This window comes from Cupressus sempervirens, chromosome 6 (assembly GCF_028749045.1).
Source record: "Cupressus sempervirens isolate cs-2001-9-10 chromosome 6, ASM2874904v1, whole genome shotgun sequence".
In the NCBI taxonomy this organism is placed as follows: Eukaryota; Viridiplantae; Streptophyta; class Pinopsida; order Cupressales; family Cupressaceae; genus Cupressus; species Cupressus sempervirens.
In genome coordinates, this window is record NC_143123.1 from 711594291 (window position 1) to 711608993 (window position 14703).

The 14703-nt window shown below is 37.1% G+C and overlaps 1 protein-coding gene across 1 annotated transcript in view; it reads left to right on the plus strand.

Moving 5' to 3' along the window:
* The first annotated feature begins 816 nt into the window (after positions 1 to 816).
* Positions 817 to 14703, plus strand: part of LOC149554263 (casein kinase II subunit alpha-2-like) — a 40132-nt gene continuing 26245 nt past the window's right edge. The window contains exons 1-2 of the mRNA XM_089789486.1: positions 817 to 1312; positions 1443 to 1572. Of these exons, the coding sequence (XP_089645612.1) occupies positions 993 to 1312; positions 1443 to 1572 (450 nt within the window). The 5' untranslated portion in view covers positions 817 to 992. The remainder of the gene's footprint in view (positions 1313 to 1442; positions 1573 to 14703) is intronic.

Genomic DNA, 14703 nt, shown 5'->3' on the forward strand with positions numbered 1-14703 from the left:
TTGAGTTTGGGTTAGTTTTATGTTTGCTATTTTTTAAACATCTTACCTCTACATTATATCATATTTGGGCACTCATTGTATGATTTTTTATTTCATCCAGCAGGCTGCTCATTATCTAATTATAGAAAATCTTTACTATTTCTTACTTACAAGAATCATAAAATTTAATTTTCAATACTAAATATAATGTATTATTTTCATTTTTAATTGATTTTTTAAATTAAAAAAAAAAAAAAAACATATCTCAACAATCTAATAAAACATTCAATTTAGAAAGAAGATTTAATAATTTTTAATTATAATAAGAAAATTGTTTCAAAATTAGAAAGTATATGAAGAAACTAAATAAAAGAACAAATTACAATAATTTAAAATCTAATAAAGAAGAAATTGGCCAACAACTCTTTTATATGTTTAATAGGATACATATATACAATTTTTTTTATATGTTTTATAATTTTATTTTTTTATAGATCATATATATCTTAATCTATAAGTCAACCCTAATACTAATATTAATATCACTTAATTAGTATAAAAAATAATTAAATTAGATATCTTGATTATAAATTTTATATTTCTTTAATTAGATATCTCTTGACTTATTTATTTATTTATTTTTTAATATATGCTTTTTTTTACATATACTTTTCATTTTGAAAATAAAAATTTAAACATTTATAATACTGAAACTTTAAATTTAGAGAGAAGAAGGAAAAAAAAAAAAAAAAAAAAAACCTACAAATTCTCCAATTTTTTAAAAATGTAGACCAAACATTTTTTCTAACTTATAGAAATTTACCTGCAATTCTTAGCACCACTCTAAACATGAACAGAATTAGTTTTCTGCATTTCCTGATCCCCGGTCGATCAAACCCAAAAAGTCCAGTATTTCAAAAACAATTTCCTGGCACGTAATTTTTTTTCCTTTTTGGCCCAAAGATAGAGGAGTAAATCCAAACATTTAAAAATCCAAAGAATTCGAAAAGTGAATGGGCAAAAGCTTTTTAGTTGTGATCCTACTCTGTATTACTCTGCCTCTGCGGTCTCATAGTTTTCGTCTTCTCTGCACCAGTTTATTCGCTGCCCCGTCAATCTCAATCACCTCCTCCATCAACACTTCCTGGCAGCCGTTAACATTTGACGCCTTCTCGGGTTCTACTTTCGCCTTGCAGGCCGTCAATCTGGCGCACAAAATAGGCAAATCGATTCGACGGCCTGGGGTCATGTCTAAGGCCCTTGTGTACGCAGATGTAAACGTTATTCGCCCCAAAGATTACTGGGACTACGAGTCTCTTACCGTGCAATGGGGGTATGCTTCGTTTTCTGAAAACCCTACCGTTTTATGTGTCTTTTGCTTTATTTGCCTTTGCCTGTTACGTGGGATTTGATCGTTTCATTTGTTGAGACTTGTTTATTCTTTGTTCGGGTGGATTTCACAGTGAGCAGGACGATTATGAAGTGGTGAGAAAGGTTGGAAGGGGAAAATACAGCGAGGTTTTTGAGGGCATTAATACAACTAGCAACGAGCCGTGCGTTATCAAGATCCTCAAACCTGTCAAGAAAAAGAAGGTTCTTGAATTTGATTGTTGTTTCAATTTGGTTTTGTTTTGTCTTTTAATTTTAGCTCACCTGAAGAGAACAATGCTGTCTCGATGAAGAATAGAAGGTCTTAAGCTTAATCTTTTGTTTAGCGTCTGCTTCTAAATATTCCCTAGTCCCAACTTCAAATTTAATTTTTTAAATTTAGGGCACTAGAGCTTTCCTTGGTCTTTTGAACATGGACGATTCCTCTGAACCAGTAGACCACAATTTGTAGGACTTTATTCCCCACGCGAATCTAGCTTTTGTGTTGGTTCGAGATCACGTCGGGAGAGCAATGATACTCAAGGAAGGTTCTCTCTACACTTGTCAGGGTGGTAGTGAGTCCTCTGTATGGTGTATCCGGTATAAATCATTGGACCACGCCTGTCATAATGTTGTGTAATTGATTCTTTTGTGGTGGTGAGAGGCCAAGTTAACCCTTCGGTTACACTAGACTAAGCTTTTCCTCTGTAGAATTTCTTTCATTGGTGTCCTGCTTAGGTGCCTCGACATAGGATGCTTTCTCTTTCATATCCACCGTAAACTTGCATCTGTCTTGTTTTTGACGTCATGCCCAGTATTGGATGTAGGCTTGTTTGATTAGATATTAAACATTGGTGTATGAAAATGTGCAACATGTATCTTATGGATTTAAACACAGGTCTCGAATATGAAACCTAATGATAATAAACTTTTTTAAGCTCACTCCATTTGATAGACCTAGCTTAAATTTACCTTTCAGATTCAAGAATACCTGAAAAATCCAGAAGCTATTTTTGGCAATACACTAATTTTTCTGTATTTCTGATGTTTTGTCAAAGTACAAAATTAAAACAGTGATATACATGTCGACTGATCAACAGCAAATGATTAATATTTGTATCATTTGATCAAACTTTCTAACCCAATGAGCAGTAGTAAACCCTTACTTATCAGACAGATTTTATTGGAAATTTGATTTTCACAATGGCAATTACTATGTAAAATCATTCTTAAGGAATTTCAGGTTTTGTCAGTCAATTACAGATCTGGAGGGATTTCTTCCTCAGGTCAATTGAACTGACATATTATGTTTCAACAAGGAGTACAAATCAGATAGTAAGATGTTTTCTCAAACAGCCTCATTGTCCGTGCTTGGTTTCTCTTAATAGAGTATTCCTTCTGTTAGAACTCAGTTGTGTAGGTCATAAATTTGCAAGTTTGGATGTGTTTTCCTATGTATTACTGAAACTTTGTGCAAGCCTACCTTTCATAACGAGATAGTCTAAGTGGGTTTTCCACATGTTCAAATTTTGCTTAATTGTGTCTGTTGTCCTTTCTTGTGTGCTTATCACTTGTCATGATCTGCATATAACCTAAAATTTTCTAATTGTAGGATGTATTTGGGTCATTTCCTTAACTATTGTAAGTTGTCTTAGTTTAGAACTTTTGGGGCTTTTCATGCCATTATAAACTCATCCTTTTCCATTTTCCACTTTGTCCTTCTCGGGTTGTCGAGCTTCATCCTCCTAGCATAGTTTTCAACCAGATCCTAACAATTTGATCCAGGCTATTTTAAATTTGTCTGAATATGTTTGTTGCACTGTCAAATTTCCCCTTACTTGCATAACATCTATTCAAGCCTCAAAATCCTAATACTTTGTTTTAAGTCCTTTTTGGTGCAGCAGTTTCAAGAATTCCTTATTGTGTATCATCTCCCTTACTCCTTTGAGCTTCCATGCATTGGTCATTTTTTGTAAATCCTTTTGTGTCGTTGGACTTTTAGATTTGTGCCCCAAATTCCTTTCTTAACACTATGTCTATTTTTTGGGTCAAAACTTTTAGATTTACTTATGTTGCCTTGTCTTTTGCTCATTCATGTTGACTTGTTAGAGTTCTCTTTCTCTAAGTACTTGTTACATGTTATCTGTGACTCTTGACATGATGTTTTCACTAACTAGGCTATCAAAGTTATAGTTGCAGCTTTCCCACTAACTAGGTACTTGTTTCCTTTCATGCTTGACTCTTGAACCTTGTTGATTCCTTCATCCACTTTTATATGGAGTTTCAATTTTTTTCCATCTTTCTACCACAGTACTCCTAGTACTTGTTTTAAAATTTCATCACTTGATGACTTCTACTATATTTGTTTGTCAGTTTTTTCGGAGCTAATTTCTTTCAAAATGGTATTGGGTACGAGACATCTCCAAGCCTTGACAAATTCTAATACTCTTTTAACTTCCTAATCACCTCCAATTACTATAGTATTTTGACTTCTTATTGACATGAGTGATGAGGTATTCTTGACCATGACCCTTGGTGCTCTAAAACTCCCATGTCTTTTCTTCTCTACCACATACTTGTCCTTAAGGCCTTACAATTTTGCTGATTACAAAACAATCATCATTTGGGTGGCAGATTTGCATGTGGTTTTCCAATGATGGAGGAGAAGAAACACAAGATGGGTATAAGGAGCTGATATGGCCCTGAAACCAATGGCGTCTAGAAATAATTCTTTATATATGTTTGCATAGTTTTGAAAGAGAAAACGTCATCATGCTAATATATTCATTTATCATTGCAATTGAAAGTGAAAAGCATAACCATCCATGCCTTTTCAGAGGATAGTTCCCAACAGATTTCATGGGCACTTTTTCACATGTACTTATAGATCTTGAGGCTGCTAGCTATCAGCATGATGATGAATCACAAAAGGATCGAATTTTATTGGCCACAGGGGTATTTTCAAGTCTTTAGAGGGTGATGTTGACATATGGGTTTTGGATTCATGATGTCAAAAGTATGGTTCTCCTTGTGAACGTAGAATGACTGCTTTTTTTCATGATCACATGGTCTAGTTGTAAATTATTTATGGGTTTGTATTTCTCTTGTAATTGGTTGGTCTTTGATCATATTTTGAGCAAGTTCATTCTGTTTGAGCTATTAATCGTCGTTGTAGTTGTGTATGTGAATGTGATCAGTTTAGGGCTTGTTTGAATTCTTTCATGGGTTTGTTGATTTCTCATACGATCAATTTGTGTTTTTTTTTTCCATTGTTGCAACTTGTCTCTATTCCTCACAAAGAGTTTTAGGGGGTTCAAGGAATCCCTAAGTTCACATTTTCTGGTCTCTGGTTAGTTTTTATCTAAGAGGTGCTATTAAACATATTTTGCTTTTATGCAAATGTTGTCAAGGCAAAAATCCTTGAAGGTTAATACAGTGGGCACTTGAACTCGTTATGGATTATTAGGCAGAGTTTCATATTTGGGGTAGAAGGGAATTCGAGAGGTTAAGCGTTGTATAAGATAGAGCCAAACACATTGAACTCGTTTGGGAACTAGAGTTTTTTTTGTTTTTAAGATTTTGTTTGAACTTGACTCTGTCTTGCAGTTAGGCACTGTTTTGATGATTGTAAGCTGACCACTTACTACATTTAAATCAAGATAAGTCATTTTGAAACCTTTTAAATAAATTGTGTGCAGATTATTTCTTTTTTCATTGTGTGCAATCCATTGTTGTAAATCTCTATGTTGGTAAACAGATTGTTCTTTTTTATTTAACCCTTGGGTGCCCAAATTTTATGAACAATATCTGGTTACAATAGTTGGAAAGTTGCTTCTAAGAAGATTAACTATCCTCTGAATTATTAGGTACAGCTCCCTATTGCAGATTTGCAATGAATTATGTTTGTTCCTAAATCTAAAAAAGGGGGTATGTTCTTAACCCGAGAACAGGAGAGGTAAACCGAGCTGGACCTATAAAGAGTCTAACTCAGGCAAGAAAAGATTTCAGAAGATAAATTAAGTTTATGAACTCACACATCTGATGAACTCATAAGACGTAAAAATTCAATATTGCATAACAACTAATGCTAACTAATTCAGTCAAGAAACTAAATACAGAGGAAGAAAGATTAACTAGAAGGGAACATTGAAAGGATCTCTCTCGAACCTATGATGACAATACTTATCATATTCAGTTCGCTGCCTCAAAGCAGGGGATGAAGCTATGTTCGTTCCTTGTTTTAATTCAGATAAAAGAGAAAAAGGAAACAAACAATTAACAACTAACAGAATCGAACAGAAAATAATTGCTACAAAATACCATTCAATTGACTCTGCAACATCAAGTATTTCACACCAAAATTCGTTGACCTTTTATTTATCTTTCATTACAATACATATAGGGTTTTGGGATGACTGTTACAAAGGAAGTTCAATCGGGTCATCTCCTCAAAAATGACAAATGGCAAGGAGCCAGTTTGTCTATTACAATGATTACAACAAAATATGAAAGAGGCGGAATATGAATCATTTTGCCTTCTTTCCTTTTTTTGCTTTTGTCCTATACGCCTTAGTAGCTACAATGATTGGAATTAGTTCTTCATGCCTATGAACTTGTACATTTGTATATCTCAAGAGCCATTCAAAATGCTCTCTGGCCAAATCCTTGACAACACTCACACGATCTTGTATTTCCTCCATGGCCACTTGTACACAGCCACCAAGTTTCTGGAGTTGGGAAACTCTGTTCTGATGACCGGAAGATATATTTGTTAGGCTATCTATGAAGTTGGAGAAGTTTGATTGCATGACGGATATTCCAATCATTCCTTTGCCTTGACCGCTAGTTTGCGAGTCTGTATGTAAGCCTCTCAGGAGTTCACAATCTCTGTCTTGATCTTTCTTCACTTTAGCTTCGGTTTCTTTGAGCCCTTTGTCTGCTGTTAAGATCATTTCAGACTTGAATTGCATGCTCTGAAGCCATTCAAATAAAGGCTTATCTCCTTTACGCAGGATCTTTGCTTCTACGGCCTCCTTCGTCTTCATATGAATGGTAATCTTCAGCAAAGAGACATAATCTTCACTCTTTGTTCTCTCCACGACCAAAATGGCTCTATTTGATGAAATACTGTCTTTCTCTGTTTCTAGCCTCAATATAGCATTGCCAATTTTCTCTATGATGGAGAGTCCCTCCAACTTGAGTTTCTCGCTCCACTCTCTATCGATCTGCCCAAAATGTTTGTCTTCTTGGATTTGGGAGATGAGTGCTTGAACGTTCGCATCAATGGGATCATTGGTAATAGGCATCTCGAATATGCTCGCCAACGGGGTGACCAATTGCCTGATGAAGCCCTTCAGTTCTTGTATTTTCACTTTCATCTGGACCTTTGACAACTTAAGGCTCTCCAGCTGTCCTTAAATCACCTCATTTGTTGACTTCCATAAGCCAACTTTGGTATTGTGTTTGGCCTCCCTAAGATCCAATGAATGTAGAGTGAAATCATTAGTAGACATATCCTCAATCCTTCCCTCCTTGGTAGGCTTTGCTATCTCCATTGTTAGATGCCCTGTTTCAGGGTCTTGTCTGAGGATGGACAAGGTCTTCTGCTTCTTGACCTTACTCAATGCTGACCCAGAGTGAACCGCAATAGATAAGGTATCCTTGTTGGGTGTGCCTTCATCTTTCCTCTTTCTCTTCCTGTCTAGAGTATCCTCTAACCATGGATCTGTGCTTATCACTTTGGAGGCTATCCCAATTGAATCTATGCTAAACGTTTTCCTTTTGACTAGAGTGATTTCTTTTGTGGTCGAAGAGAAGGGATTCTTTTGAGCCTGTGAAATGAGCTTCGAAGAATCTTGGCCTTTTTCCGCCTCCTAAGTCTTCTTGGTTGCCTTGTCAGATTCAGTGGATTCGCTGTCACTGCTTCCTCCATCTCCTAAATCTACTACTTGCACTTGAGGACTACTTGGTTGGAGAAGTGCAACACTTGCAAATGGAATTGGGCTACTATGAGGTGAGGGGACTGGAGTAGCCGCAGTACCTTTAGGTTCTTCTGCTTTCTTCGTCTCGGCGTCTGTTGGAGTTCCAATCACTAGGAGGGAGCCATTATGAAAAGTTTTAGCCAAAGGAATATTCTTGTCAGGAGGTTGATCACCTTTGCTTGATGCTTGAGCCGGCCCTTGAGTGATAGCCAAGGTCGCACTTGATGTGCCTCCTTGAGAAGAAGAGGCCGTGGCAATTGTTGGAGAAGCTTGAGCAAATGTACTTTTACTTCGACTCCTTCTGGCTGTGGTCCATTCGACCCACTTCCCAATCCTTTTAATCCAGGCCATCTTGATCTCTAGCGCTTCTCCAGTATCTTCATAAGGTTCTGAGCTGATAGGAGTATTTCTTAGCTTTGTTAGATAGGTGTTTTTGTACATATTTTGTCCATCATCTTCTACTCCCTCAACATTGATATCAACTTTATACATCCTCACTTGATCTACTGTAAGTCTGGCGAAAGCATGATCACGTCTCTCGAACTCATCCTTGTAATCGGCCCAGTGGTCTTCAATGGTGGTGATGTGTTTGACCACACTTCCAATCTACAACACCTCCCGTGCATATCCATTCAGATCAAACATAGGTCTTAAGACCTCATACATCTCCAATTTATATTTCGATTCAAACACCTTTAGCATGTTGTTTGCATCTGAACGAGACTCACAACTAAAAGCTCCCACCTTCATAGGAAACTCGTACCCTTTCTTCTTCAAACTTCCGCTCAGCACGTTCACCTGGATTGCCTGCCGCATGATCTCAATCAACAAGATCATATCACTAGGATATCTCGATAGCTTCAAGGGAAAGCTATCAAAAGCTGCAAGATGCAAATATGAAAAGGATGATAATTGGATTAAATAACTCCCAAATTGGCTAATGGCTGCCATAGCTTCGGGACTGAATCTCCTCTCTGGACATTCGTGGAGCTCCCTGCAAATTCTCATGGTGAATGTATCATTAACTCTTATATACTCTTGCATAACTATTTTCCAATTGTAAACATGGGTACAATTCATAAGACTTCACATCATTAGGAAAATTTTTCACTCTTGGGAGGCTTGGCCATAATTGTAAAGAAGGTAACATGTAAATGAGGAAGGAGGACAAGTAGAATGCGTTGTAGAATTTGGAGCACTAAGAGCATTGGATAGAATCTTGCTTACCTCGTGAGCCCAATCAATATATTGGGTATCAAAGCAGATGACTTGCACCAAAAAGAAATATTGCTCAACAAAGTTTAAAGCTTCAACCTCACCTTTCAATCTGTTTTAGAGGACCATGATGTCGACAATCTCAGGTTTGAGATTAGTCTCAAATAGAGGTTTAGTAACCTTACTCTTGGCGCCTCATAGTTTTTGGAACCATGATTGCATGATCTCTTTTCTCCAAATCATCTTCTTCACAGAGAACTTGGAAACGACTTCTCCAACTGTCAAATCTGAAAATTCTTCCTGCTCTGGAACTCGGAGGCAATTCACCATAGTCTACCTATCAATGGAGATCAACACTGTGTCATCTAGCAATACAATCTGTTTGGTGTTCGGGTTGTAATGGTTTATGCATTCATAGATTAATTTCGGAGCCTGGACTACAACAGGAAAACCAGTTGCCTCAACAAGCCCGCATCCTCAGAGCTTCTCAGTAATGGGATGTATTGGCTTCGATCTCAATCTCTTCTGAAAATCTTGCATATCATAGAAACGGAGAGAAGTATCCGTGAAATTTTTTAGTGAAGACTTAATTTCGTTCAACTCGTTGAAGCTCGCGAATCTAGTTGCCATTTCTATTTGAGAATGAATTTTGAATCCAAAGAAATGAAAAGAATAGCAAATGCACAGATACTAGCTTTTTAAAAAAAGTTGTGCAATTTTAACAAAATAACAGTTCAAGAAAGAGCGGTGGTTTTTGTAACTGTTCATGTTTCCATCTATATAGAAACCTCAATTCATCCATTGATCTTCAGAATTCGTGCCACACGAATGAATTGAAAGAGAGATCTGTTGAGACAGTAAATGCATGGTTTTAATGGATATCTTGGTGTCTTTTCACTGTTCCGTTGGCCTAATGGTAACTTTCTATCTTCCCATACTTTCCCATTTACCTTTAAGTTTCGAGTAGTTGCAAATAGAGTACTCTGTGAGAAAATATATGTTGAGTTGAATTCTGCCTAATAACTCTTTCCCACAATAGTTAGAATATTTCCTATCCTCATCTCGAGAAATTTTGAGCACAAATTGTGGGTCCAATCTGTTCGCAAACTTGATTTTCTTTAAAATCCAGAAAATTGTCTTCATGGGTTGAAGACCCGCCAAGGAGAAGACAATTTCCATTTCTTTGCCCAAGCTTCCCTTTTACTTTATCTTTTGACTATTGTTTCCTTTGGGTTTAGAGATGTCCAAAAGGAGTGCGAAAATTCATTAGGGACCTACTTTTTGTTTCCTTTCCTTCAGAATTGCCTTTTGCGGAAATTCGACTTCATGGATTGAAAACTTGCCGAGGAGAAGTCAGTTTCGAGTTTTCCGCCTTGGATGATTATAAGAGTTGTGACGAATTCTGAACATTCCTTGAGGCAGATACTCGTAAGAGGAACATTAATTTGCCATAGGACACCCTATTATTTTCTTGTTTTGATCCAACTGCATCATTTGGTGCTCTTGCGAGAAATTGCCTTTATGGGTTGAAAACTCGTGAAGGAGAAGATGAAGTCCGAATTTCTGCAGGCTTCTGTTTTTATGAGAAAATGACAGACCACAAGTAGATGAATTTTTATAGATGATCTTTGCACAAGCAATGTGAATCTCCATCAGATCAGGCACTAAGCTACCGGCACAATCTCTCCACATAAGGGAAAAACCACCCGGCTATGAAGTGCGGAGAAGGGGAAAATGAAAAATCTGATGAAGACTCTTTCCACCAAAGGGGGCTTAGACCTAGACTTGAATGCACTTAGGAAATTACTAAGACACAAGAAATCACTTTGACTACTCGGGGGCAGGATGAAAAGTAGGGCAACACTCTATTAAATACATTGTGAGCCCATTACTAATTAAACCATTTGAGGATTATTATATGATGTATGATATTGGATTTATGACCAAGTTTAAGATAGGGCTCTGTGACCAAGTTTTATCTAAATTTGCACGATTGGAACTTGTTGAGTGAATTCAGAGATTTGCTATTTTTATGTGCAAGCAAAATCTTCGCAAAAAAATCTATCAAAACTAAATATGGTCATCTGTGTGTAGATTTGTTTTAATCTTCTAATTTGGCAATACAATCTGTCTGGTGTCAACCTTGATTTTGAGGATAGGAATCTTCTTGTTTGACAAAATTGGTCACGTCCTCAATGTTCTGGTAAGAGCCTCAGTTCAAGGGTTGGTACAGAGATGAACACTAACAGCTCCAACATTCATAACTTTCATAATTGTTTGCCACTTCTCCAAAGTTTATCCTAAGCAGAAGACACTGTCTCTTATGAATTAATGTTGTGGTGGCAATTGGAGATAGGCAGCTAGAATCATCCACATGTTATATTTGAGCTAACCTTGGACATCTGGTGTAAACAATCCTAACATGCCCACCTTTGGTTTAATTTGTATGCAGCCAATAAAATTTCAATTAATAACAATGGGCCCTTTCGTCTACTAGTGAAGTTGAGTGACTCACAATAAGCCCACTAGGGATCAAGTCTTGCTGAGTGCAAGGCTCCAACATCATAAGGGATGAGGCCGGGATTGTGCCCTGGGTGATTTTGATTGCGTGGATGCCCCTCAGTCCTTGCCTCTAAGACAAAGAGATTTTAGGCACGAGTTGGCCCGTATTGGTTTTCTAAATCGTTTATGTGGTAGCCTTCCCTAGTTGGTAGCTCACAAGCCCCGTGCCTTTGCTAGGTTGCCTCACAGGTCTAAAACCTCCATATAAAAAAATTTCTATTAATTTACTTTTTGGTGTTTTTATGCTTGTTGTGGATTAATCAGGCAGTGGCGTAATTTGAAATTGCCTATGTTTTAAATTTACACAACTCACTTAGAATTTGTAACTACTATGTTGGGATTGATTGCCTAATACATAGAGACAATCTTGTTAGAAAATAGACTAAATACTAGTGTTACTGGAAGATGTGTCTTTGGCGCCAGGGAGTGGTCAGAAACTTCCTTGCTTGCAGGAGACATCTCGCTGCCATCTCTCATGCATATGTAAGTAAATCCAAACTTAACACTAGGAAAACAATCACCACAAGGCTGCTGAAAACAAGATTGGTGTAAATTGAACTGAATATCGTTGATCGTGGAAGGATTATTTAGAACAATGTATGCCGGAGCAGGTACAAAGCAGCTATAAAGGCAGTAAAGTTGCAGTTGCAGCAATAAAGCCAATAACAAATATGCTAACATTCCACCCCTTAATACATTGTTCCCAAAAACATTGAACTTACCTTGCATAAGGGAACCCCCCTTAAGGTTTATACAACAAAAAATTGTTGATTACATAAAATAATTACATATATTTGAAAAGATATTCTCCCAAAGAACCAAATTTTGAATCAAGTGGAACTCCCCTAAGTTGCCTCATGACCCTTGTAAAGGTATAGCTCCAAGCTGAATTTTCCCAATGAATCAAATTCTGAATCAAGTGGAATTCCCCTAAGTTGCCTCATGACCCTTGTAAAAGATGTAGCTCCAAGTTGAATTCTTGAGCTTCCAGTAGCAAATTCTAAAATCAATGGCATCGATTGTTTTGGAAAAAATCCGCCAAAATTGTTTCCTGACCCTCGTAAGGGTGATAATTCTTGATTATTGTCTCATGAACTCTTTTGGTAGCTATCCATACACGAGCTTCTCACCAAACCCCAAACTTGATGCCAAATCATTACCTTCACAAACCATGTGCCATCTCAAAGTGAGAAGCTAACTTAAGATGATGAAAATGATTCATCCTCCGGTGCCTTTAACCTTCCTATTTGACCTTGCTAGTCTTTATACTCCAAGAGAGAACCAAAGGAAGTCTTGCAAGCTCCAAAAGACATTCCAAATGTTGCCCCATTATGGCTGAATGATCCAAAAGTTACTTATGGGTCAACTTGATGTAACATGCTCATTTTTGCTTTGTTTACAACTTTACATCATCAAAGATCTGTCTCAAATGTAGCTGATGCAGATCATGGGTATCAAGTTGTGTGGAAGTCTTTATACTTGAATGGGAAGAGGCATAGGTAGCCTAACATGTGGATTTTAACAATGCAACCCAGATTCCATACTACTCAACTATCAAACTTCCTAACACTATCACTCTGATCTATTTATGTTCATATTAGAATCTCCTCTGTCCAATCCGTCCATTAGTCGATTTATTTCAACAGCTATCCCAAGAGGAAACAAAATTGGGAAACATGTTATTTTTAGTGGTATGGGATTCAGACTCGCCTTTTACTCAGAAAGTCAAAATTGGGCTTGGACTTAGACTTGACGACCGGACTCGGTAAGGACTTGAAAAATCAAAAAACCCATGAAATTCAAAGATTTTTAAGGATTTAATTTTTTTTTTCATGCATCTTTTAGTCAGTTAACATCAAATACACAATAATAGAGATAAATAGAAGCTACTTAACACATACACAATTTTGCATAGATCACATAGTATACAAGTGAATTTCTGAAGGAACAAAACTGAATAATATAATATAAAGTTAAACATAGTGTCACTGTCAAATGTCTACAATATTCATGGATTATGAAATCCATGGAATTGAAAGTTCAAAACATATATCAAAATAACACCTAGAGTGTAGAAGACTAAGGCTTATAGTAGCCTATGTCCTCCTATGAAAATGCCTAAGATAAGTAATGGAAGACTCTAGAGCCATCCTCTCTCCCTTTGTTTGAGGCTGAACCTCAGGGGCATCCTCATCCTCATCCTCAACCTCATACAAATTCTTCATCATTAGACTCGGATCCACACTCCTAGACTCATGGTCTTGTGCTTGGTCTCCTTGCGCTGTAGCCTCCTCGATTGCCATCTCTACTGCCTCTGCCTCCCAATTCACCTGATCAATCCACTCCATGTCTTCATTGTTGGAGATAGGATCAGAAATCTTTGTGTTCCATTCTGCATGTGGATCAACAATCTCTAATACAATCGGTGCTCTGGATCTGTGTATGGCGAAGGCAGAGGTTGTAATCAACAAAGACGAGATCATTTAATTTTTGCACAAACAATGGAAATGCAAGTAAGTTTGTAGAAGCCTCCTCCAAATGCTTCCTTTAGCTCCTTTCAATGCTTAAGTGCAAGCTACAAACTTGCACAAACAATCAACAATTGATACGGGAGAGCCAACTGGTTTGCTAATTTCTCTCTCAAAACCCCAATTCTCTCCTCTAACTCCGTTCTCTCTATCACAAGCATTAGAAAAGGATGGAATGAGCGTTTTAGGTCAAATAGATGTTATTCAAAGCACAGACAATTCACTTGACCCTTTTGTTTTATTATTTTTTGCACTTTATGAGTCCTGTTGCCGAAAACAGGACTCATAAAGTGCAAAAAATAATAAAACAAAAGGGTCAAGTGAATTGTCTGTGCTTTGAATAACATCTATTTGACCTAAAATGCTCATTCCATCCTTCTAATGTCAGGACTCTCGCCAACAGTAGGACTCATAAAGTGCAAAAAATAATAAAATAAAAGGGTTAAGTGAATTGTTTGTGCTTTGTATAACATCTATTTGACCTAAAAAGGCCATTCCATCCTTCGCTAATGCTTATGATAGAGAGAGTAAGGAAGTCCTTGGACTTGACGAGTCCATGGTGACTCTGCCAGGACTTTGCCGAGTCCGAGGTCAGAGGCAATCTGCCTTGTTTTGATGGGCTTCGGCTTGGACTCAGCGAGTCCTCCTCTGACTTGGACTTGAGGAGTCCTTTGACTCGCAGAGTCCCGGAACTATGGTTATTTTATAGAATGTACTTGATAAGATTTGACCCCTCTTCTTTGGCAAAATGAAAGTTTCAATAGATGTCAAAATGAACTAGAATTTCAACTTTAGTATCAACATCTCATAACATGCTTGTATTGCAATGAAACTTTCTGCAAAATGCTTATCAACATTCTGTCATCACCATTCTTTTGAATGCCTCTTCACATGTTTGAGAACTTGTATAACTACTACACACAAAACTTACCAGAAAACAGTCTGCTAAGATGGTTTATAGAATTTTGAACACCATACACGTTGAGACGTAATAGTCCTCATCACAGGCCTTTACACCAACATAACTTGTCAATCTCATAGCACATTTCTGTTGCTGATTCAATTATCTT